Consider the following 25,248-nt stretch of genomic DNA (forward strand, 5'->3'; position numbering starts at 1 on the left):
GCACCGCCCACCGCCCGCGGGCGCATGCGCGGCGAAACGCAACCGCCGCCGCTTCCCTCCTCCTCCTCCTCTCTTTCCCCCCCCCCCCCCCCCCCACTTCGGCTGCCCCCCGTCTGCCGCGCGAGACCGCGGCCACACGAAGCAGAGGCAGCCTTGGAAACGGTGGGCGCACGCGCGCCTTCGGTGGGGCTCTCCCCGCCCCCGGGGGGGGCACGTGACCCGGCCCCGCCTCCCGCGCGGAATAGGTGAAGGAACACGACTTTGTTTAGAAGAGTTCCGTGCGCGCGCGTGTGTTTCCGCGGGGCGGGGGGGAGGCGCGCGGGAGGCGCACGCAACTGCGGCGCGCCTGCGCCGCCTGTCCACGCGCAGACGCTGGGAGGGGGCGTGGTCGGGAGTGTGTGTGTGTGTGGGGGGGGGGGGGGGGGAGATAAACCCCCTCCGGCTCGGCGGCGGCGGCCCCCGCCTCCCGCGCGCCCCCGGAGCGGAAAGGGAGCGACAGCTGGCTCCGCCAAGCGGCGCTGCCGCCGAGTAACGGGCGCCCCGCCCCTCGTCCCGCCCCCTCCGGCATGTCCCCACCCCCGCGGGCCCTGCCCCCTCCCCTCCTGCCGCCGCTGCTGCTGCTGCTGCTGCCAGCGCAGCCTGAACTGAAGCGAACTCCGGAGCGAACTGAGGAGAAGTGAGGAGGCGGCGGCGGGGCTGAGACTCACCAGCCACAGGCAGCGGCGGCGGCGGCGGCGGCGGGAGGGCGGGCGGGCGGGCGGAGAGGAGGAGACGCCAGGCGCAGCGCGGCGGCAACAACAGCGGCGGCAAGAGCGGAGAGACACCGGCGGCGGCTCCTCGGAAGCGGCAGCCGCGCCAGCAGCGCCCGCCCGCCCCGCTCGTCCCCTCCCTCCCTCCCCTCCCTCCCTCCCTCCCTCCCCCGCCGCGGAGACAGGGGGCAGCGCCGAGAGGAGAAGCCGGGCTCAGCGTGTGTGCGCGCGGGAGGAGGAGGAGGAGGAGGGGGAACACACCGAGGACTGCGCCGGCCGAGGGCGCACGGCGCAGGGAAGCGGCGGCGGCGGCGGCACCGAGAGGCGGCGGCGGGTCCTTGTGCCCGGGGAGGAGGGCGCAGCCCGCACGGGGGTTTCGACCGAGTTTCCTCTTTTTTTTTTCTTTTTTTTTTTTTTTTTTCCCCCCCGGTCCTTCGGACTCGGCGGCGGGTCGGCGTTCGTCTCCGGATTTGAATCCTCCTCCTTCTCCTCCTTCCTCGGGGAAGCTCCCCTCCCCGCCCCCTCCCCTCCCCCACCGCCTCCCTCCCTCCCTGCCCGCCCGGATCCAGCCGGGCGCCCCGTGCCGCGGTCGCGTTGCTCGGCGGAGCTGCTGCGGGCGCTCGCCGTCTCTGCGCGGGCTTGGAATATGGTTGGGGAAATGGAAACCAAGGAGAAGCCGAAGCCGAGCCCCGATTACCTGATGCAGCTGATGAACGACAAGAAGCTGATGAGCAGCCTCCCCAACTTCTGCGGGATCTTCAACCACCTCGAGAGGCTGCTGGACGAAGGTAACAGCGCTCGACCGGCCGCCCCCTCCCCCGCTCCGCCGCCCTGCCCTGCCCTGCCCTCCCCCCCCCACCCCCCCCCACCCCCTTTCCCCGGGCCTCCGCGCCGCTCCCGGGATCCCGCTCGGTCCCCCCGGCCCCGGCCGGTCGGCGGGGGTGGGGGGGAGAGCCCGGGGCCTGTTTGGCTCTCCCCGCTCCTCTCCGCCCGCTCTCGGCCCCCGGCTGGAGAGCCTAAAACAAAGGGGAAGTGCGGGCTCTCCCCGCCCTGGCCGCGGCCGTGTGGTGCCGGGGGACTCGGGGAGCGAGTGGGAGGGGGAAGAGGCAGCCCGGGTCCCCGCTCTCCCCGGGGGTTTGGGGGTTTTGTGTCCGTCCCCCCCCCCCGCCCCCTCCCCCGGTTTTTATTTTTCTTTTTCTTTTTCTCTTCCCTGCACCGTCCCCTAAAACGGAGGGAAGGGTGACTGCCGCACGGAGGGGAGGGAGCGGAGCTCAGGAATGTGCTCTGGGGGAAGGCGGCGGGGAGGAGGGGAAGGGCGGGCGGGGGACGGGGGGGTCCTGCGCGGCCCCCCTCGGCCCGGCCGGAGGGCCCCGGGTTGGGGGGGGGGGGTGGGTGGGGTTGGGAGGGTGTTTGGTGTCGAGGTTTGGCCGTTCTGGAAGCTGCTTGAACTTGAATGACTAAGACGGAGGGGGGGCTGAGCTCTTTCTTCGGCTCCGGCTCTACCCCACCCCAAACTGGCCACAAACTAATTACGGTTTTCCTATATCGTGAAGGAAGCGAACAAATTCTTCTTCTTTCGGCTGTCCTTACCTTCTAAAGAAACTAACTTGAGAGACTCCTACGTGTGACTTTAGTGAAGGGGGAAAAAAAATAAAAAGGAATTACGAAATTGTCTCTTCTACTCCTGCCAAACGTCCGCTGCCGCCCCCAGCCCCGCACCCCGCTCCTGCCTCGGAGGGGTCACCTCCCCCCCCCTTTTTTCCCCCCCTAAATAGCTCCCTTTAATGTTGCGTTTCTACAACAAATAATTTCATTTTAGAAAGGAAAAAAAAAGCATACGGTGGGAACTTCACGCGTCCCATACGTCTTCCCGCTACAGTAGCAGACCCGTTGTGATAAAAATAAGGCGATACACTTAGTATTTTAAATTTGCTGTATCCTTGGGTTCACAGGTTTGCTTTTCTTGTTAGAAGCATTACCTTTCTTACCACCGTAAACCTAGGCTTTCTGGAGACTTAGAGAGACCTGTTTGTTTAATCGCGTTTGGTAGCTTTGTAGAATATGATAAAACCATAAATTATTTATACACTTCAACCTGTTGGGATTTTTAGTGTGAAATACTGAATTTCAAGATTTCGAGTTAGGATTCTTGTTTGCGGACATATTCTTCCTCGCTAAAAGAAGTTTGGGAAGTTGTTGACCTCGGAAGATGAAAGAGCTGGTTATATTTGGTAGAACAACTCCCCGCCCTCTTCCAAGACTGTAAAAATGAGATAGTGACTGTAGTACAACAAAAAATAGCATATCGAGAAAATGCTACCTTCTGAAATAAATGATAGAGGAGGAAAATAAAACAACAAACAAGCCCAGTGAAGAATACTGAAAAATGGACTGTGGGAAGCGATATAATGGGAGATTGTATTTTTATTTTCAAGACTCTTGTTGAAGTTTGAATTTATATTGGAGCAAATACAGATGTGAAAAGTAAAACTGTTTAAAACTGACATTCTTGGTCACTGCAGCAAACAACCTCTTCAGAATAGTTAGATTTACAATAAACATCAAGAAGCAGCTTGACTGAGAAGACTCCTTTTTAGCACAAATAAGCCTTCCAGAGGCTCGATGTCGGATTTTTAAATTCCTGTATCTTTTCAACTTAATGTATTTGGCCAGAGGAGGCCCAACCCCCCCCCCCCTTTTTTTTTTTCTTCCCAGAGAACAAAAGAAAGAAAAACTTTTCCCCATACGAAAAGGACACTGAAAAAGGAATGTCTGAAATCGTTACGTCTTTTGATATATTTTTAAATCCTGAAAGTTCTGGAAATCTGTTTTGCGAAGTATTGGAGTTCCAAAATGAGGGCTGTGGGGACTCTTGCTGAAAAAGTTTTAAGGATTGTGTTGGAGCTATTCTTCACACTCTTCTTTGAAAGAAAAATAAATAAAGTACTATCTCTGTTTCTAAAGGTTTCTAAATAGTCTCAGGAAGAAGTCTGCTATCCCTTTAAGCTTTTCTGCTTTTCCTGTTTACGTTGGCAATTGGGTGGAAGTAGTGTGGAGGCAGAAAACTTTTCGGAATGTTGAAAAAAAAGTTTCATGCAAATCTAGTAAATTGCTTCAAGACTTCAAAATTTGAACACTAAGGGGCGCCAGTTATTTTTTTTCTGAGGCGTGAGGCTGGCCTCTGAACACCATTACTGACTCGAGTAGTGAAATTAACAGATCTATTAGAAGATACCAAAGAATGACAAAACACTTGTGGATTTGTGCAGGTATCTCTGTTTGCATGGACGCACATATATTGTATGCTTACACACAGTATTGCGTAGGTGGAAGAGTCAATAGTGATGAACAGTTGAGAAGTTGGAACAACTTGTTCTGTAAAACATCTATCCTGCTTACCAAAGGGGCACTGTGTTAAATATCTTGAATTATTTGCTACGCTGACATCCTCCAGAAGGGTTTAGCGATAGCAAGCTATAGGTTTGCTAGGAAGGTCTGCAAGATTTAGAACGCATACTTACAAGTATAATATTTAATAGCTTCATCAGTTGTTTCATGGCACCTTTGAGAATACCAAATATTAGGGGCAGGTGTGTGTGTATATAGATTTATATATACATAATCTAAAAATAGTTACAGTGTTCATGTTCCTTCTTTGCACCCCCTCCCCCAATTTGGTTTGCTGCTTCTAGTTTATTGTTTTGTGCTTTAGGTAGGTGGTTGGGGTTTTTTTTAGTTACTATACAACCATTTTCCTGAAGGTTTTGTTTATGCTTGAGAAGAATAATATTACGATCAGTCTTTGTGTTTTATTTTGAGCTGATCAGATTGAACAAATGAAGTCAAATCCCTAAGAATTCAAACAAATAAGGCATGGGGTTGCTTTCTCTCCTGGAATGCTAGCGTTTTATTTATTTTTTACATGCCAGTATTTAAAAACAAAAATCAGATGGGCTTGTGTTGTGATTACTTCTTGTAATTGTATGCAAGAGATAGAAACAGACCTATCGGTTTAGATGAACAATACACCTAATCTGGTTAGGTTTCAGAATGTACATCTACTTTTTTTGGCCTGTTTCTGTGGTGTGTGTGTTATCCAAAACACATTTTCCTTTCTGAACTCTATCCTAGTGTTTGATCTTTGAAAATTTTAGTGCTTAACTTAGTAGATGGTATCTGCCTTATGGCATTTGGTTTGAGGATCAACTTGAATGTGAGAGGTATATGGAGGAAACTTTTTTTAAAGAACTACTTTATAATAAAATGTGAAAGTCACAGTTTTGTTTAGGTTACAGATATTTTTGCATATGCATGCTTTCAACTTCATATGTGTAAATAAGGCTTTTGTGGATTAACAAGGATGTTTAAAGTGCACATCATAATAACTAGGAAGCTGGATTGTTTTTATCAGACTAGTGCAAACCTGTGGGAAGAGAGGGCTCTTCCTGAATGTGGAATAGGCTGTATTTCCTGTAATTGTTTGCACCATCAAATGTGACCTGATTTTTTTTTTGCGCTTCAGCTTCTCAGATGCTAACTTTTATGAGTCTAACCTAGATTGTTTTTTTCTGACAACTTGTATATTTTAATGGTCCCCTTTGTGGCAAATGAAAAAAGCTGTACCTTTTTTCTTGTGCTATTTTTTTAAAAGAAATTGGACATTTCAAACTCTGCAATTGCACTCTGACCTGTTGAAATTAACGAGGTACTTTGGTTTTATTCTTTCAGCAGATTGTGAACAAACACATCTAAACTATTAACTGGGATCTGAGTAGTGTAATTTTTATATTTGCATTTTGTTTTCTTGAACCTGTAAGTGGTCAGAATGTTGTACCTGATCAGAGTGTACGCAGATCAAACCTGTGGTCTGAACTTTTTTTTAAAGTGGTATTGATGGAGACTTTATCAGGAATTAATTTTGCCTCCGTAAACTATACCTCAAAAATTTTTGCCTTCCTGTCAAACTTGTGTTGAAGGTGACTTAGAAGTGTGTCTACATTTAAATGTAAATTAAGCCATGCATCTAGCTTTTGGAGAGAAATCTGATTTCATGTCAAATAGGTTGCCTCTTTCTGACTAGCAGTTATAACAAAGGTAGCTGTAAAAACCTGGAGGTAGGGATTAAGGAGGATACATTTTTCTTGGATGTTGTGTGCTCTGTTTACTGTGCTCACTGAGAAAAGTACACATGAACTTGCAGAGCCCAGTGCCCAAAACTGCAGTTTTTGTCTCGGTCTCATTATCTTAACGAAAATGTCTGCATGAGTTAGGACTGAAGAACTGTGTTCTGGTGTTGTAAATAAGTTCTCCCTGAGAAGTTATCCAGTTACTTTTGTACATGACCTTACTGTTTGTGATTATGTAAATGTAGCCTGTGCTTAGCTAGGGTTTTGCTGACTTGTCAGATTTGATGAAGGGGCATTGGCCACATTAGCATGTCTGGTTTTTGGTTGTATCCGATCTTGCAATAAAACCCCATTATTTCATTACAGACCACGCCTCTTAATGCAGAGTTGAGAGATGAATACTCTTTAGGATAAAGGCCTTATGATAGGTGTTTACCCAGAAGGTCTCAGACTAATTTTTAAACTTTGAGTTTAATGTTAAAATTGTACAAAACAGCATGCAACAAGAGCATTGAGTGTTGTTTGTGTGCTGTTTATCAATAGTGCTCATTTGAATCTGGTTATTTAATAATTTCTAAATCTTAAGGTTATGGTCTGAAGCACTTTTCTGATTTATGATTGTCTCATAATAACGAGGTCGTAAAGCTTCTAGAACTTGTGTGTTCAAAAACTTCCTAAGAGTTGTTCCAAGTTGTGCGTTTGGTTTTTTTTTTAATTCTTTGGCAGCCTCTTATAACATCAAAACAAAAGGTCCATTGCACTTAAGAAAAAGTTTATTTTATTTTTTTAGCTTGGGCAAAAATACTCAAAACTTCCCCCCCCCCCCTCCCCCCCCAATGGTTCAGTTCTTTTTAAAAGAAGTTATTTTTGGAGCTGTGTCTGCAATATTTATAGGATTGCAGTTGCCTGGCATGTAACTTAAAAAGATGGGTGTTGTTGTTTTGACTGATAGAAGTTTTAAGTTAGTAAAGCAGTTATTCTAAACTCATGTTTTGAAAGCAGTTTGTTCACTGTTGCTTACCAGTAGTTGATTATTAAAATGTCTGTCATCGGAGGGTTTTTAAGTAACCATAGTAGACTTAGTTCTGTACAGGAGCTGCTGACTTACTTGTCTTTAAATTGGGAGAGACCTGTTTGAAATTTTTATCACTTTTGTTTAGTGGTCCTTGTTCCTTAGGGTTGGAATTGAGTTGCATTTTCCTCATCTGAAATTGTGTGCAATAAGTAACTAGTGTCATACAAAAATCTCTTGCTGTGGTTAGAAGCAACTGACCAAGTGCCGATTAGATTAGGGAGTGGCACGCGATGCTTTCATAATGCACAAAGGAAAAACTGAAGGTGTATTGGTTGATATTACAGTAAACTGGAAACCTCCCCCCCACCAACCACCACCAACAGAGAAACACTTACTAGATTTTAAGAGAGCACTTAGAATGTATTAATTATGAAAATGAAGTTTACAAAAGAGAAAAGGTCAAGTCAGAAAAGAGTTGCTGGTGTTTGAGCGCTGTGTGTGCGAAGAGAAGGCTGGACATGAAATGAATGGTTACTTTTGTAGTTCAGTAACTTTTTTGACCAGGTTATCTGTTTCAGTCCTTATATTAAAACTTGCTTCCTCTGAGTATGCTAAACAATGCCAAATTAGGAATGGGATACTTGATTTGAATTGTGTGGACTTTGTCAGAAAAGCAAGTACATTTAAATTGTCTTTAATTACTGTCTGTAACCTTAAAATGCTCTGCTTTTTGGAGAACACATACTGATGCAGATATCCTATTAATTAGATGTATTATTAGATGCTGATCTGGTATATATTCCGTGACTGACAGGATAGATGTGTGTTAACGTTAATTACCAGACCATCCTGACAGCTCAGGCTGATTGAAGTACAGCAGGAGTCTGCCATGGAGGCCGATGGTTTATATTTGACTGCTTGTATGGAATGTCAGGGGGTGGGAGAGGGGGGAGATGGGGGAAATGCCTTGCTAGGAAAGCTGTGAAGTAATGAAATGCCCTCACTCACTGACCCTTGTCTTTATTGAAACGTAACTCAACTCATTTGGGCTGTGTGAATTTTTCTGTGCTGATTTTAATCAAAATGCATACTATGAAAATATGCTGTTGTTTTTGACATTTTATTGAAATTTAATAACCCAGTGCTAAGAAAACTAGTAGAAACAGTAAAACTGCCAATGTTTTTAATCTCATTATGTTTAATGCAATTGGTTAGGTCAGCAGAAGTACCATGTAAGATATGACTGTGGCTTTGTAGCAGGAGGATCTAGGTCTGCAAAGGACGTTGGAGCTGTTTGTATCCTGAAACAGATGATAGGTGTAATGTTTATATTCTGAATTAGATCCCTTTGCTCTGGTGAGACAAAGAGTTACGTTGCTGCAAGTTAAGCAACATTACGTTTCTACTTTTGACTTGAAAAAATATCCCATGTTACCTTGTGTGGTGCAGTTACAGTAATTTCTGGGTTTGGATTTCTTTTGGTTGTTTTCCTTGGAATCGTTTAATAAAGTGGAGTTAGCTTTTTAATAGCAGAGCTTAGATTTTTTGAGGCAATGGATGCTTGAATGAGCACAGCAACCATGACAACTTTAAAGAGAACTAATATCCAGCTTCATTAGTAGAGGTGCCCCTCCAGAGTGTTAATTCTTTTTTCCATTAGAAAGGTGTCTGTTGCAAGCCAGTTAGGTGTCTGAGAACAACAATGAAAAGATAGTGCAAGTTAAAGTGCTTGTAGTCAGGTGGTTGTGTTACTAAACCTCTGTTGTCTGGGTCCAGTACTAGAAGTTGCAGCTTTTTTGATACTCTGCAGTTATTTTAGCAGGTGTTAGTGCTCGGAGTGAGTGTGGTGATGCTAGCAGGATTTTTTATTTCATTCTCATGGCTTAAAATACTAAGTAAAAATTAAAAGATATTTTCAATTACTTTTTATTTGAGAATTGATTTTTATACTTGGTATCAAAGTAGTCAATTTTGCATCTCAGTTCATTGCAAAAAATCGTTCTCTTGAAGGGAAATGGCAATAGGTAGCCATTAATGGGTTTTCTTTTAGCGTTTTTGGTGGTGCATAGTTGATTGAATAGCACACTGGAAGTCAATTTTTTGAATTGGTTTTCAAAATATTTCTGACTGCAGCTGCACCTGAATACTTGTGCTTTACTCCATCCTGTAGCAGATCAGAGATTTTCTGTGTTCCCACCACAGGGTGTACCAGAGCAATGCTTCGATACTTAGTAACGCCATTGCAATGCTCCGGGAAGTGCCTGCCCCGGCAGGTCCTCAGGATCCCCCATTTTTAAAGGGAATAAACCACGAAGCAATTTGTGTGACAACTGGCTGACATCTGAGCATATTAATAATGGGGCAGTTAACACTTTTAATAGTATATAACCTTCTCAATATTCATGCTTCTTTAAGACTAGATTTAAAAAGGAAAAAAATACCAGCATGAGAAACAATTAAAATCTTGTTACTTTGCTGGGAAGTTACGTAGTTCTGAGGGGTAATGCATCAGGGTGGCTGCTGATGTCAGAGCAGAGGCAGGGGAAGATAATACAGTATTTTATACTCTTTATCTGGTGGATCAGTTTCTGGATTGAAAGGTCAGCTGATATTCTGGACTCGTCAGGGTTGTGGGTTGTTTTTTGAGTTTGTTTTTGTGTGGTGCTGGCTTGCTTTTCAGACAGATCAGAGCTGTTACTGAACTTGCCCTATGTGATCTCAGAGTAGTTGTGTTGGCACAATGGCTGAGGTGGCTCGATACTGAAGATGTAGAGCAGAGCCTGGGGGAGAGCAGTACATTTGCTTAAAAATTTACTTTAAAGTCTGAAACTCAACAGCACAGTTGATGCCAACTGAGTTTGCATCTGGTCCACTCAAAATTTTAAGGACATGACTGTTTTCAGACTAGCTGACACTAGATGGAAGCCAGACTTTCCTGAATTCTTTAAGTCCTTCAGCTATTGAAATGATGAAGCTTATTGTTTTGTCTAATTCAGATTAAAGAACTGTTTTAGAAATCTCTGTAACCATTACTTGGTCGCAATGTCCTGTCCTAACTGCAGTATCTTTTCTTCATTAGTGTCTAGGAGATGGAGTATGCCTGAAAGCTTAAGAAGTAAGCAACAGATCTGTTTAGCACAAGTATTAATAAAAACTTAATATTCTGGTTCATATATTTAAATGGCAACTCAACTAAAACGTTCAGCTGATGTTGCATAATGCTTCCATTTATTTATCACTTAGAAACAGTAGCAAATTGTTCTTATTAATGCAGCTTAATCTCATAACCTGCAAATAATTATATCAAAAGTTAATGTATAATTTTCAATTTTTAGCTGCAGAGCAAGCCAAATCCACTTCTGTTTGCTGTGGAACGTCTTTGGTTTCTTTGCAGGAATGGGGAGGAGGAGAACACAAGGAAAAATTCTCTGACCGCAGTGTTGCTCGACTGTGCATACTGCTCTTAGTTAGTTTCAGTTTGTCTCATTTTGAAAGAGAATGAGCTGCACCCCTACATCAGAAATCAATGTGGACATTTTTTCCAAAAGTTGTCAAACTGTTGTCACACTCTCCTCCCCCCCCCCCCCCCTTCCAAACTAACTTTGCCTAAATACTACATGTATAATCTATTGACAAGTGTGTTCTCTAACAGTGGGTTTGTGTGTTAAAGTTGAAGGTTAAAATGCTGTAATAGGCCCAGCTGTCATGTTTAAAGTATGATGGTTTTGCTGTGAAGATTGTCTGCGCAGTGAGAAAATGGTGCGTGTTAGATGATGGTGCAGACAAGTTGTTGGTAGTTCTTTAATTGCTTAAGTATCGTATCAACTGTAAAGATAGAGTCAGAGAGCCTCATGCAGTCAGTTTATGAAGGAATTACTACTTCTTTAAATCACTTGAGGCTTTTATGGAAATCTGATACTGCCTCTGAATCAACCTGAAGCAAGATTCCTTATACGGATTTTTTGTTCCCAATTTTCACACAGTTCTGTCAACTTTGTGCTCAACTAGTAAATAGAATTGAACAAAATCTGGGCACAGATGATATGGTAGGGATCAGAAATGAATTCTAACCAAGATTTCATCAGGAGGACTAATTATATGTGTATTAAAATGTCTTGAGTGGAAGAACGATACTTTGGTTTAGGTACAAAATTAGTGACTGCAGTTGCTTTTAGAAGGGAAGTATATTTAGCTGTTATAATAACATGTTTACAGAGATTTGAGTCTCATATTTTGAAATTTCTTGTGGTATTTTTGTGTTCATTCTCTGTGGATAAATTTTCTTTTTGTGACAAGATTAACATAATCCTTTGGGAAAAAAATCTGGAGAAAACATTGTCTAAAGATCAAATACACCTTGGAAGAAACTGAAAGAAAGTACAACTAGCTTTCTTGAGAAAAGTTTATTAAGCTTACAGAATTTAAAGAACTTTTTTTAGAGAACTGTGGCACTTAAGAAATATACTGGTATTTTGAGGAGCAGGAGGGGAAAAACTTACCTGTATCAACTTTATATAGGGTTAATTGAGGTTAGATTCTATATGGATCAAAGTACTTCCAATTTCTAATAATTCAGCTGTAGCTTCCAGGGAAGCAAGGAATTGTGCGGAAGCTCTGTCTGTAGGTAGTGGGGTACATAAACCTAGTGCCTATTGATTTAGTAACTGTATTTTATTCATAACTATTCATGAGGAATCTTGTTGGTTCCAAATGGGAGGTTTAATGCACACTGAGGGCACTTGGTAGTGCCGAGTTTTAATACTGTTAAGTGTCTTCAGGAAGGTATTCTTGCGTCAGCCTCGGATTAACATAGGATGAATAACAGAGCAATTCATCAACTAGGCAGCTCTGAAGAGTGTCAGCAAGAAAGCTGACGATGATGAATTGAAGAGAAATGGATGCTGCCGTAGATAGCCACTACAGCTAACTCTGGTGTGTTGAGGGATGGCAGTTGGTATTTAGGTGTATGCTGGGTAATTAAGTGAGGAGGGACTGCACTCCTTTGCTTGGCTGAGTAGAAAAGAAACATGTCCCTTCTACAATTCAAGAAGGTTACTAAATTCAACAGCTTAAAATGACAGATGGACACTTGGCTTGTACTTTATTGAAAAAGATTTGCATCAATCTTTAGGACTGATAAATGTGAGTTATGTTTTGAAGACAGACTCCTGAACTTCCCTTGATGTTTCAATCTCAGCAACCTTATTTGGCAATAAAAATTTGGATAAGTTAACTTTGAGGCAGATTTAGTTTATTCTGAACTTAATTTTGCTTCAGGTTTTGCTCTAACCTTTCTTAGGTCTCACAGCTTTCAGTTACTTCAGTTATTGGTTACTTTCAGTTTTAAATCCCCTCCCACCCCCCACCCCGATAAAGAAAATAGTTGTGAATTTGAGGGGGTTAAACCGGAAATAAAATTGACTTTGCTTTTTTGCTTCTGTCAATGTAATAGCATAACTAAATGGTTTTTGTCATGTGCACAGGTCTTTCTAATCCCATTTAGTATGGTTTGTGCTAGAATTGTTTTTGACTGCCAGTTGTTGTATCAAATTGTTGAACACTTGATACATGGAGAACAGTTTAAAGTAATAACATTAAAGTTCCTTACTGTGTGGGGGCTGTTTATATGGATTTTTTTTTAGTTACTGTAGGTAACTAAACCTACATGTGCAGTCTAAGGAGTATATGTACAGGCTTTGTCAGCCCTGAGCAGAATTCAATACTGAAATCAGTATCGAAGACAAGCATTTCTATATGTCATGTAGTAGTCATAACTAGTGTAGTATAATGGTATGTTGTAGTATAAATTGCTACACAGATCAAACTACATTTTCAGTATATTTTTTCTTCTGGATTAAGCAACTTGGCTGCTGAAAGTTTTGAGTTATTGTTACTAAACACTAAAACGTGTTCCTGAATAATCAGAAGGATATTGTGTTCTCTTTTCAAACTTTTATTGTGTGTTCTTGGTGTTAAATTTCAGATACAAGGCAAGATACTAATAAAGCACTAATATTTAACGAGCTTTTTTCCTAGACTAGTTATGGATTAGTAGTTTCTCGTAGTATGTAATATATATAGTTGTACCAGCTTATGCTGCCATACACAATATTTTTAATTATTTTTTTTATTGGAAGGCAGAGGAATGAATATTGCTAGTAATGAAACCTGGGTAATTTCCAGGCTGTTAAGCTAATAAATGAAACTTAATGCCACAAATACGGATGCAAATACTATGCACCTATCAATATCGGTATCATGAAAAAATTAACACAAAGGACATCGGATATTTTAAGAACATATTACTGTATAAATAACTACAAAAATTGTATTATATGTTGATCTTGAAACTAATTAATCAAATCATTATATGAAAGGAGCAGAAAAATCTGAATACATTTTCTTGAAGTACTTGCATTTTGAAATGGAATGTCTTTCTGCTCAGAAAATGTTTCCCATTTACAGAAATAATATAAAAATTTAAGTTAGCCTTCAAACATTATGAGATTATACACTGCACTTGATTTAGGAATGGAGAATAATTCCGAGATACAAAGGTGTCAGTAACTGTTGTAGTGTGAGATCTGAAGTAGCTTGTCATCTGGTTCAGATCATCTGTTTGGCAGAACATTTTCTTAGGATAAGAGAGATGGAGATACTTAATATTGAAGTTAATGTTTGTACAATCTAATCAAGATTTCCTCTGCATGTACTTTTTCAAACTTAATCTATATTATTTTTCCTTGTGCTTGTCACACTGAGCTACTCTAGTCACTTCTTGTCCTAACCTGTTTTGACATAGCAAACAATTACAAAGCAGGCATATTTCATTTTGCAGCACCATCAGTGAAACTGTGCAGTCACTTGCACAAAAAGTAACATCAAAGAGATTTTTCTCCTAAACCTAACCCTTAAGGGTTTATATTTGCTATTGTGTGAAAACAAAATAGTGTTTGATAGACCTCTGAGACCATGTTCTCTCTGAAGTAGACAGCATCTTTTTTGTTTGCAAAGTTAATGGAGCCAAGTGAAAAGCAATATGAGTTACCAGAATGGTGTTTTTCAATCTTACGATTTGCAGACCCACTGCATATGAAGAGTTGCTGAAGATAACAAAGAAAAAGGAAGTCTGTTATTGGGAGATTTAAATAGGCTACACTGAGCCTTCACGTCTTTTGGGAACTTTTTGTTAGTCTGTAAGTGGAAAAGATTGAAGACCACTGATTTAAAGGCATTTTCATTATAGCAACTGTCCCTGTCCATGGGCCAAATTAAGATTTTGCAACTAGAAACTTAAAGGTGATCCTGAAAACAAATTGTGTTCACCATTATGTAAATTGAACTTGTTCCAATTATCTGCATTTATTCTTTTCTTGGGACTTCCTGCTATTACGTATCTACTGAACTGGCAAGTATGATGATGTTTTACCCACATGAGATGTAGAGGATCTAATTATATCTGTCAATAGAATCCAGTTTACAGCAGGGGAACTCCAAAATATTAAGATGTTAATTGCCAAGAGTAGGTACAAGAGATGTAGCTTGCTAATTTCTGTTTGGTATGCTATTATTATAGAATAATTTCAGTAGTAAACTGTCTTTAAGGGCATATGTAGCTTTCAATTTTAATTCCATTAAAATAGCCACGCTGTTGCCATACATGAACAAGGATACTAGAGCAAGTTCCAGATGCTCAAGTACCTTTCGCTGTAAATATTTCAGGAAATGTTTTTTTTTCCAGACTTCTTCCCCCTATGGAGAGCTCTGTGAGCTGGTAGGACCTGTTGTTTGGTGTTAGTAATAAATGAACTTGGGGGGGGAAAAAAAGTAACTTGTAACATTGTTTAATACATAGTAGTCCAGGTGTGGATCCTGCCTATGTAGTAAATCCATGGCTTAAATCAATCCTGAATATAAAGTCTTAATTTATAATGTCCTTTCTGGTGGAATTAACAGCTGGAACTAGTGTAATTCATATCTATATTATATTAGAAGCTTATAAAATTGTGTTAAAAAATTACATGTGATTTATAGTTACAATTCAGTTTAAATACTGGATGTTCCAATTTGTATGGTGGACTGCGCTTTGTTGTTAGTTTATTCCTAAAAGAGGCTGCTCTTAAACTCACTGGAATTTGTCAGCTAAAGAGAAAATTGATGATTCTGTAGCTACTCCATAAAAACTTACATTATCTTCAACATTTTAGTTCTGTGGGTAGCAGAGATCTTGGCTATCAGATAAAATAAATATTAGTTTTGTTTTAATATTCTCTGTCTGTTTCTACCATGGATGTATATAGACAGGGTTGCACTCTTTCTCCCCACCTCTCTTCCTCCCCCTTTCTTTCTCTTGTAGTAGTGGTACTAGTTAATACCCTTCTCTTATAGTAGTAGAAAGAGGGTACCCAGTTACGGATGTTGTCTCTAGGGTCAAGATTTAATATGATTAGAAATCATGGTTTTTTCTGATGTAATTAAAAGTTATACATTAGATTGCTATAGTTGTAAAGCCAAATGGGAGAGGTGGAGTCTACTGTTTTAGACTTCATATATGTGACAGTTTTTAATGTACTTTGGTTAACTGAAACGTTCTCTTTATGAATGAAGAATGTTTTTGTGTAGCATAGAAACATCAGAATTATAAGCTTTTACTTTTAAGTATTTTAATTAAAAATAAAACTTTCTGGTTTTAATAATATGTGTAAACATATTTCGAATTTTGACAGCAAAAATTAAATTTTTATTTAAAAAATTATATTATTCTTTAAATACAATGTTGAAATTTACTTATGGAACATGGTTGATATCATCATGCAAAGTCGCATATGGAATTTTTTTAATGCTGATTGTTGCCTGTCTTCTGGTATCTATTGGTGTCATGCAGAGCACTTTCCTCTATAAAAAGAACATTTTGGTTAATTCTACAGATTTTGACAAAATAGTAATCCTTCTCTCATCGTGGTTTCAGTTAGAAAAGCTCCTATCTCAGCTTTTGCTGTAATGGCAAGAGGTAAACACTGATGCTGCATTATCTTATCTAGTTGATAATTTCGTCTAATAGTCCCGGAACTTGATGTGCCAATTGTTAAACGCACTGGGCTGTGAAATAATCGGAACTTCAGCTTGCAAATACAAAGCTATTGTTTTCAATAAAGTTGAGTTGAAATCAGCTTTCTATGCTGCATTGCAGTGCAAACCAATTAATTACAGTGTGACAAGATGCCATTTTTTATTGCCAAAATAAAGTTTCTAGTATATTATTCTGCAGTTAATTTTATAGACAAATAGGCTAAAGAGCCTTTGGTTGTTTAACTTTGATTTTTAGAGTTCATGTTTATGAAATGGCTTCTCAGATGGATTTTGCTAATTTACACTGCTGCTAATGCCATGCAATATGTTCTTTTTATTAGTCATTGAAGTCTAGATGGCACTTCCATTTTATTTCATGTGACCCACCTAATAACAGTGCAAAACATCTCAGTTGTGCAGGATTTAATAATTTCTGATGTGTGCGCATGATTATACTCAATTTTTTTAACTTCTACCAGTTAATTTACGGTTTAACAGGTTTTTCTTATGTTTTGAAAAGGCATGTAAGAATTGACAAGAACAACATTACTACCATTTCCAATGTTATCTTCACTTATGTGGCCACATAACTTGGAATGAGTTAAGATATCACAGGATAGTTTGACTATTGAGATACATCATCTTTGCATGAGATACTGTTTGCTTATCTGATAACAAAGTGGTTTTGAAAAACAGTGTGAGAAATGCACCTTTCGAAATGCAGCATTAGTTAATATAACTGACTAATACTTAAAAGAGCTAATGTGAAATTAAGTTACACTGTGCATATAGATTGGTTACCTCTAATATAATTTGATTACCTTTCAGTGTGACTAATACAGTTATTCCATGTGCTAAAATGACATTCTTGTGCTTTTTTACTAGAATACTAAGGGCTTAATATTTTTAATTGCTGATTGCATATTATCTTTCATTATTTTACTGTAATTTAAAGTCTTATTTAATGAAGCACAAACCAATATGAATTTAACTCCCAAGGTTCATAAAGGTTTGGCATGTGGCTTTTAGTTAGCTCTTATTCCTGTTGGTAGCTAGCACTTTGCTGCTCTGTGTTTCCTGTAGTATATTTTTTCTTTTTAAGTACAGATTTTGTTATCATCCTACTCAGCTCAGGTAACATTCATAAAAAGAAGCAAAATGAAGATAGGGCATTTCTTTCGATTCTTAGTGGAGGATGACATTAAACCGTGTAGCATAGTTTGCTTGAATTGTGTTTGCTCCTATGACTTCCATATCAAGAGATAGTGAGTATTTGGTATTGTTTTTCTGAGTACTTTTCAGGCTTGCCCAAAAACTTTTAAGGAAGACTAGGTCATGCAGAGGTGGGAAGAATCGGTGGAAATTTGAAAACAAAGTCTGCAGGAAAGAAAGGGACAGTTAATATAAGAGGATCAAATGTACGTAAAAAAAAAATCCTGTTGAGCGCTTACTAAAAGTACAAATGTTTCAAGATGTTTTCATATATTTTAGTAAGGAGCACAAAGTGTATGTGAGGGTATAGTCAGTATGAGGACTGATTTTATTCTCAGAAATGTTTTGATTAATGCAAGTAGACAAGTTTTATGTCAATATACCTGTTTGAAACCATTGACTTCTAGAAACACTTAATACAGGAGGTAATGGTGGCTTTTACTGAAAAAGTTGAAGTAAAGGTACCACCTGTGAAGAACTTCCTCTGAGGTATACCCGCTGTTGGGGCTTTTTCATGTGAGTGATAGGTCCTTGCATTACATTGGAGACGCTAATGTCTGAATGGATGTGATGGCTGCCTCGGAATGATGCTGCTGTTAGCAGTGAAAAATGTCTTCCTTACGATTCTTGTGCAGCAGGCCGTGGAGTGCAGCACATTTTTATAATAAAGGTGATGAATTTAATCGCAAACTGGCAGCCAAATGGAAATTGCAGACCTTGATACTGGGGGAAAATTGCCTATAAAGCAACTCCTGAGAGAGCAGGCTTTAAATTTATCCACCCATTTCGACATTGAGGAGAACATAGGAATTGCAGAGTATTTTGCTTGGCCTGTTTAGTTCAGATGGATGACACTTCAGTCTTCCTTTATTTAAGAACTAGATACAGTGTTATGTTGTTGTTTTTTTCTTTTTTTCCAATAAAAAAAGTGACCTTGCTGCTTAAACTTTACATAGTTAGACTTTTGGAAAAAATCTATTCCTTTATTAGCTTGAAATTTGCTCCTATTAAAAAGTAGGACCTAATATGCATAATTAATTGAAACTTAACAACTGCTTCACAGATTTCCCCTTATGTCAGATTTAACCCTAACGTGATTTGAGATTTTAAAAAAAGCATGTCCATGTATTTGAAGGCTGTTTGCAGTATTACACTTATGTGAGAAGAAATGCCATAAATGATTTAACTGGTCTAGAAGTCCCACTGGAAGTAGGATACTTTCTCTAATAGTAGGTAACATAATTTCTGATAGAGGCACAGCATTTTTCAAAATTGTTGGCACTGATACATTTCAGCAAATCAATCTCTTATTTTTAGTAATGCCAAATGCTGATGTTCTTCCTATATGATAAGTAGGAACTGAATTTACAAATATGATTCCCATATGTGGTAACCACTATATTAAAAAAAGAAGAGAAAACTTTGTGTAGGGAGCTTACTAAAACTTTATATGCTTATCATCTGTTCATAGAAATAATTGCAAATAAATTCATTTAGAAATCTATGCTTTTATTTGACACTTAACTGAATGTACTCACTGCAACAGTTTGGGACTGCTCTTTTGGGTGCTTTGAGAGGTGATCGTTATTCAGGCAGAATTAAGAATGAATAGCATTGGATTTTGTCACTGTCTTTAAGGTGAAGAGAACAGGAACACTTAATGGCAAAACATTAAGTGTGGCATTTGGAACAACCTGGTAAGGATATTCTTTCCAATATTTCATTGGTCCAGTTTCTCCTCTTAAATCAGAACTGTGGTCTGTACTAGAATGATTCTCTTTGTCATATGATCCCTAAGGTAAAATTCCCAAAGGTAAAATACAGCTTGATTTCTGGGCTAACATGAAGAATGCTATTTTAGCAAGTGTATGACATGGAAGCAGCTCATTTCTTGCTCTCGATTTAACTTTGTCCTGTCCTTTAGAAAATCAAACCTGTTACCAATCCTGATAGGTTTTATTTTTTTTATTTTTTTAATTTATTTTTTGAGTGAAGTAAAGCTTCCTAAGAGGTGGTACCCTTTATTACCAGAAGACACAAGGATTATTAAGTAGTTGTATGGTGAAAACAGTTGAGCCTCATTCTGGCAGTTGTTGCAAGTCTACCACACACCATTTCTGTAGTTAATAAGTAGCTCATCCATACTCCTTTGCTTGCAGTATAGATTTGTAGCAAAATAAAATGAATGGTTGACAAGTTCTGGAAAGTGTCTCACCATTTTGGATTTTTTCTATTTTTTCTATAGAAAATATAGAGTAGAATTTCTATAGAATATATTTTCTATGTAAATTCTATATTATTTTCTAGTCGCAGGAAAACTGTGGTCTAACTTGCTTGAGAAATGTGCAGTAGTGTTTTAGTCTTGTTTTACGTTATGTTAATTTTCTGACACTGCAGTAGATTCAAATGAACACATTAACTGGACTTCCACGCTTTATTGTAAGAGGGACCAACTTTTCCTTGAAATTCTTATTTTACTGCAGGTAGACAAATTCAGATGTATACAGACATCCAGAGTTAGCTCATAGAACTTCTGCTCCTGTTCCTGTGCTTTTTATTGCCTTCTGACTGTAACCATTCAGAGGTGCTCGTTCAGTTAGGAAAGACCAAGGACAGGTCTTGGGCAGAGTTGAAACTGGAATGTGTATTGTGAGTTAACAGAAAAAGAAGATTGTCCAACCTGTTTACTGCAAAATAATTGTAGGACCTGTGGGGTTTTTTTGTTGGTGTTTTTTTTTTTTTTTTAATTACTTGAAAACCTTGCAGAGAAATTATGGAAGATGATTTTGAACTAATTTAGTAGGTTGATGCAAAAAAGGAGATTCTTGTTTGGGAAGGTGTCCCCGTTACTTTCTTTCTGCTAATTCTGCCATTCAGTGGATCTTTCAGTGATCTGTTTTCAGCTCAGTAACCTGGAAGAAAGTTAATCAAACAAAAAAGAGAAAAAGTATGAGTAATCTTTTGCTTGATTAGTGAGTTGAACTGGTGTAATAAGGCAGAGCTGGTGTGAGAGATGTTAAGGAACTATGCAGCTGGGATTGAGAAGACAGGCAGTTGATGACACTGTTTGTCAGCAGCAGCGTGCTGTTAAATATTACTAACTCTTCTTACCCTTCAAAGGAAGAAGTGGTATAGCAATCCTGACTTTCTGGAGTAATGTCATTCTGATGGACTAGATTTCTGGTTTCTTCTGGACTTTTGTGTCTAATTTGGGATATGCAGTCTCCTTCCTTTAGAGTACTGGACTTTCTTGTAGTGTCATATTTTTTTTTCTCTATTTTTTACAGCTTTCTCAAGGTCTGTAATTCTTTCCTGGGATGTGTGGTGTTCTGCCTTTTTAACTATGCAATTTTTTGCTTTTGTAAAGTAGAGCAGAAGTAATTTCATACTGCTCACCGTGATAGTTCTTTGGATCTCCCATTTAGTTAAGATTAGCCTTATTTTCACTGTTCGTTCTTCCTGTTGATTAAATGTCTGTGTAGACTTAAGCTTCTGTGTTGCCATTCATCTTTTCTAAGTTTCAGATTAAATACAAACATAAAACCTAAAACCCAAAAGAATGTAATAGCCTCTTAAAAATGAGTTGCAACTCATGTTACAACTAGTGGTAAGACATAACAAAACTGCTGGTAGTAACATTTTACTGTCAGTACAATGTATGATTAATGCTCTGTTTTCTTTGAACACTCTGTAGTAGATCGATTTTCAAGTTAATTTTTTCCTACTGGCTTTTGTTTGTGTTGCATACATCAACTTGGAGCAAGTGACCATCAAGGAAAGAGGGGAGGGTATTCTAATTTATTATCACTAATTCTCTGTGTGTGTGTGTGTGTGCACTTATGAGCTTGTAAAGTCTATTTCTAATGACAGTGATTACATGGGTATTTATCCTCTGTAGTTACATAAAGTCATGTTTGCAGTTTGTCAGTATCGTCTCTATTATATCAAAATGGGTTTCGTTTTGCTGCCTTTTTTTCATTCACTGTGGTCTTCACCTTGGATTTCAATATGGGAAATTGGCTTCATTTACTTTCTTTATGCCATTCATCCTATCTCATCATCTTTATCTTTTGTCTAAACTGCTTTTTCTTTTGGGTCTTTCCTTGTAACCAAATATGTTGTGCTGACTACTGTCACCTAATTTTTCTACTTCCCCATACTGATACCTACATTATAAGCTTTCAGAAAGAGCTTTTGCTTGAGCTAAAGTGGGAGATTCTCTGTACAGTGCCTGTACAAAAGGTCTTGATGCTTTTATAATATAAACAATAAAGGCACACTCTGTCTTTTAAATTTTTTATTTATTTAAACTGATACGTGTTCTGTGCTGCTCACTTACTCTGTAATGGTAACCATTGTTTTATTTTCAGCAAATGCTCTGTTATTTTCCATTATGTTTCTTTAGAGGTCCTAAAGTTCATTATTTTTTAAATGTCTTTGTTATGCTACTCAGAATGCTGTGGACTTTTTTTCTGAATTGTTACTGTTGAACCTTAGTATAATGTATAAGAAAGCACATAATTTTTTTCATGCAATTTACTTTGTATGTAGCATTGGATTTTAATCTGCTACACTTTATATTCCAGTCCTCCTGAAGATTCTTAATCTATTCTAACATTTCATAGCTTTCATAAGTATTGTTCACTGCAGCCTTACCATTCATAGTTTAGCTCTTGTTTTGCTTTGTTGACTGAATTTGTAAAGCTCTCTTTTCAGTTTGTCTCTCGTAAATACATATCTTGGCATTTGTCATTAAGGAAGACTTTTTAAATAGGGCAGCTGGTCATTCCCAAGTTTAGGAATTGATCAGTGAATCTGACTGTGAGCCAAAATCTGTTAAACTGAGAATTAATGTCTTTTGAGAAAACTTTATGAAAAGCTTGGAAGTCCAATTTTATTTTTGGTTTTGTTCATAGTATTTCATGGAGATGTTTTTAAAAACAAAAATGTGCGCGCGCCCCCCCCTTAACTTTTTATGTTTCGTGTTCGTAACCAGATGTGAAAGTTGTGTTAGGAGCAGATATTTCAGAAAGAGGAGATTGTTTATTTAGTACTGTTTGCTTAAGTATGGGAAAGAACTAATACACTGAGATGGGGGTGTGAATCTGTAAAATTAGACTTGCCTTTTGATTACTTTTCTTGCAAGAGTGCAAAATGATGGGAAGGACATAAGAAACTGAATTTACTTCCCAGTTTTACTGATTGCTGCTACTTATCTAAGTGGTCAAAACTCAGTTTACTGAAATCCAGAAAAAGTGAACTTTGTAAGTTTCTCCAATGCAAGCTATGTAATTCACAATCTTGAAATAATTTGGCAAAGTCTTAGTAAATATGAGAAGTAGGTTGCTTAAATATGCTGGTGTCTTTTAATCTCACTGCAGAATGTGCTTCTATATTGATACCAATGGAAAACTTTAATTTAGGATCTCTTTCTGGTATTGGAAGTTCTGAAGAGGTCTCCATATATCTAAATAATTTGCTTTTCCTCCATCATGCAGTCAGTAATATCTCCATGCTTCACTTTAATTTCATTACTGACCTAAGGGAAGATGTTGCAGGTGACAGTTTATTCCCAAAAATAGATTATTTTTTTATTTCCTCCTTGAGGAGTTAGGGCGTCATGGCAGCCACTTACGTAAATGGAGTGCCAAGCCCCCAGTATTTATGTCCCCATTCGAAGTGCACAGCTACAATTTGGAGTTCACTGTTGATGTTTTGGGGTTTTTTATAAATTTTGAGAGGAAGTATGACAGTTGATACCAATAATGCTGCTGCCTTTCAAAGCTGAAAAATATACCAACCAAGATCTTTTCATTCAACACTCATCACATTAATGGGAAAAACTAATAAAATTTACTCACGTAAGCTTTTCCTGGCAAGCTGAAATGTGTTCAGCATGCATCCAGGGTGTTTTGAATAGTAATTATAACTAGTGTTACTGGCTGTATTTCTAATTCCTTACTACACTGTATGGAGCTTTATAAACTTTACCTAGAGTGTTTGTTGGTACTTTCAAGAACACTTCATGGTCTGATAGTCTGGTTCCATTTTCTATAAGAAAATCATGTTGAAATGAGTTTTTAAAATGTCAGTGATGGATAGAGGACCCCAAAAAGCTCTTCTATGCTCTTCTGTGGGGTTTTTCTGTTCTGTGGTTGGTTGTTTTTTTTCCACAGCACAATGTAATTGAAGGCAGTCAGGCTCTTATCAGATGCTCTGCAGGTCTAGTGGCAGGAGGGGATTGACTATTTGCCTATGCTTTTTTCTTTATCCTTCAAAGATGGTTTCAAAACAGAAATGTTTCCCCCTGCAGCCAGTATGTGGGAACAGGTGGGTGCAAGAGAAGAGGTAGAGGGAAAGAGACGGAGACTAGCAGAAAATACATGCCTTTCGGGCTGTTTCAGGTTTTGGCTGCTTTTGTACTCAAAGCTTATAAAAACAAGTCTTGAATGTTAAATGGAGGAAGAAAATGAAACTTTCCTACTCCCATTTGACATAGTAGGTGTTAAAATTTTATTTCCCTTCTGGTAATGTAGCCTCAACTATATGCCGTTAGTAGTTGTGCATGGCTGTGATTTAATGAGTAATGGTTCATCTGCTTGGGCAGAATATAGTTCTGGGCAATTAATGTTGGAAGCAGTAGTGTAAGCTGGTGTGTAGTTGAGGCCTCATCTTGGTTCCATTTTGATACCCTGTATTTAAAGTTGAAATACATCTACAAATGATCACGGTAGTGGTGGCAGTGGTGTTTTTTTTGGGGGGGGATGTAGGAGGGTCGTTTGTGTGTGGTCTGTTGTTGTTTGGTTTGGGGGGGGGGGGGAGTTCTCCTTAATACGCATAAGATAAGCTATGAAACAAAATTCAGATCGTGACTTTATGGGTAGGCTAGCAAATAAGCAAATATGGTGTTATCTTTCTCTGTAGTATCTGGTACCAAACATTATCACACTGAAAAGAAATACACTGTTAACATGATACCAGTAATACTAGTATTTTTAGTGCATAAATCGAAATCCTATTTCAGTCATCCAGAATATGGGTGTGTTTCTGAAGAAGTATATGAATACTGTAATGTAAAGCTCCAGACACGACCTCTGGAATGTGCCATGCTGTCATATATCTTTTAAGTAGCTCTGGTACAACTTATGATTAAGGTTGTGTTATGTATTCCACTAAATGATCTCTTGTGTTGTATGTAACTTTGCAGAATTACCTAAAACTTCTCATGTCAAGTGTGTCGTTTCAGTTTCAGCTGAACTATGCTGAAAGCTTCAGTTAAAACAGTGCAGAAGTTTTAACGAATGAACATAGGGGGAAAAGTCTTACTATTTTAAAACAAAAAATACACTTCTTAAAAAACTTGCTCTGGGAGGTTGCTAAAGCAAGTGCATTTATCATTTTGTCTAGCAGTCTGCCTAGATTCAGATGAGACGGATTGCAGGTTTGCATTTGAGCACTTAAATGTCCAAAACGACTGTACTGCTGAGTATATGCTGCACCTCCATCCAGTTTCTCTTACTGAGCTATCTTACCGTGGATAGGCATGCTTTACTCCAACCCGAGAGGGCCATGTAATTGCAGCTCTTGATTTCTGTGGATCTGGGGAATGGACTTGAGAGAACAGACTCGCTTTCCTGTGTTGTGAACAATTGCTTTGCTTTCTTCTGATTTCAGCTTTTAAGAAGGAATTTTTTTTTTTATTTTTAAGAACAGGAAGATGCTGTGATTGGACAAAAAAGACTGCTGATGTAGCCATCCTTCATGGTTTGCGGACTGTTTGGGGGTATAAGGGGATGTCGAGTGGGAACTAGAACTGACTGAAGAACTGAAGGAATGAGAAATTGTATCTTTGATAGGTAAAAAATGGGACTTGAGTATGGAGAAAAGATGATTTGGGATAGGAGAGGGTTTGGGGTGAGGAAAATGGGCAAAAGCATGTCTACTAGAGGAAACTGCTTTACAGAGCCTGGAGTAAAGCCAAGGTTTTGGAGTCTTGCCATGTCTTTGCTGTCAGGAAATACCTGTGAAACCCAGAGGCAAATTGTCCCATTCCTCCTCTGCTGCTGGATAGTATCTT

General features: G+C 39.3%; 1 protein-coding gene across 9 annotated transcripts in view; it reads left to right on the forward strand.

The window, feature by feature from the left end:
* The first annotated feature begins 711 nt into the window (after window positions 1-711).
* Window positions 712-25,248, forward strand: part of QKI (QKI, KH domain containing RNA binding) — a 164,979-nt gene continuing 140,442 nt past the window's right edge. For 3 of the 9 annotated variants that reach the window (XR_007506109.1, XM_049801197.1, XM_049801202.1), the window contains exon 1: window positions 714-1,537. Coding sequence is in view for 6 of the 9 variants with exons in the window: in XM_049801197.1 (XP_049657154.1) it covers window positions 1,396-1,537 (142 nt within the window). In the remaining 3 variants the exon portion in view is untranslated. Of the gene's footprint in view, window positions 1,538-25,248 lie in introns of all 9 variants that reach the window. The other 6 variants (XR_007506110.1, XM_049801200.1, XM_049801198.1 and 3 more) reach the window with 5 other exon arrangements.

Source organism: Accipiter gentilis, chromosome 5 (assembly GCF_929443795.1).
Source record: "Accipiter gentilis chromosome 5, bAccGen1.1, whole genome shotgun sequence".
NCBI lineage: Eukaryota > Metazoa > Chordata > Aves > Accipitriformes > Accipitridae > Astur > Astur gentilis.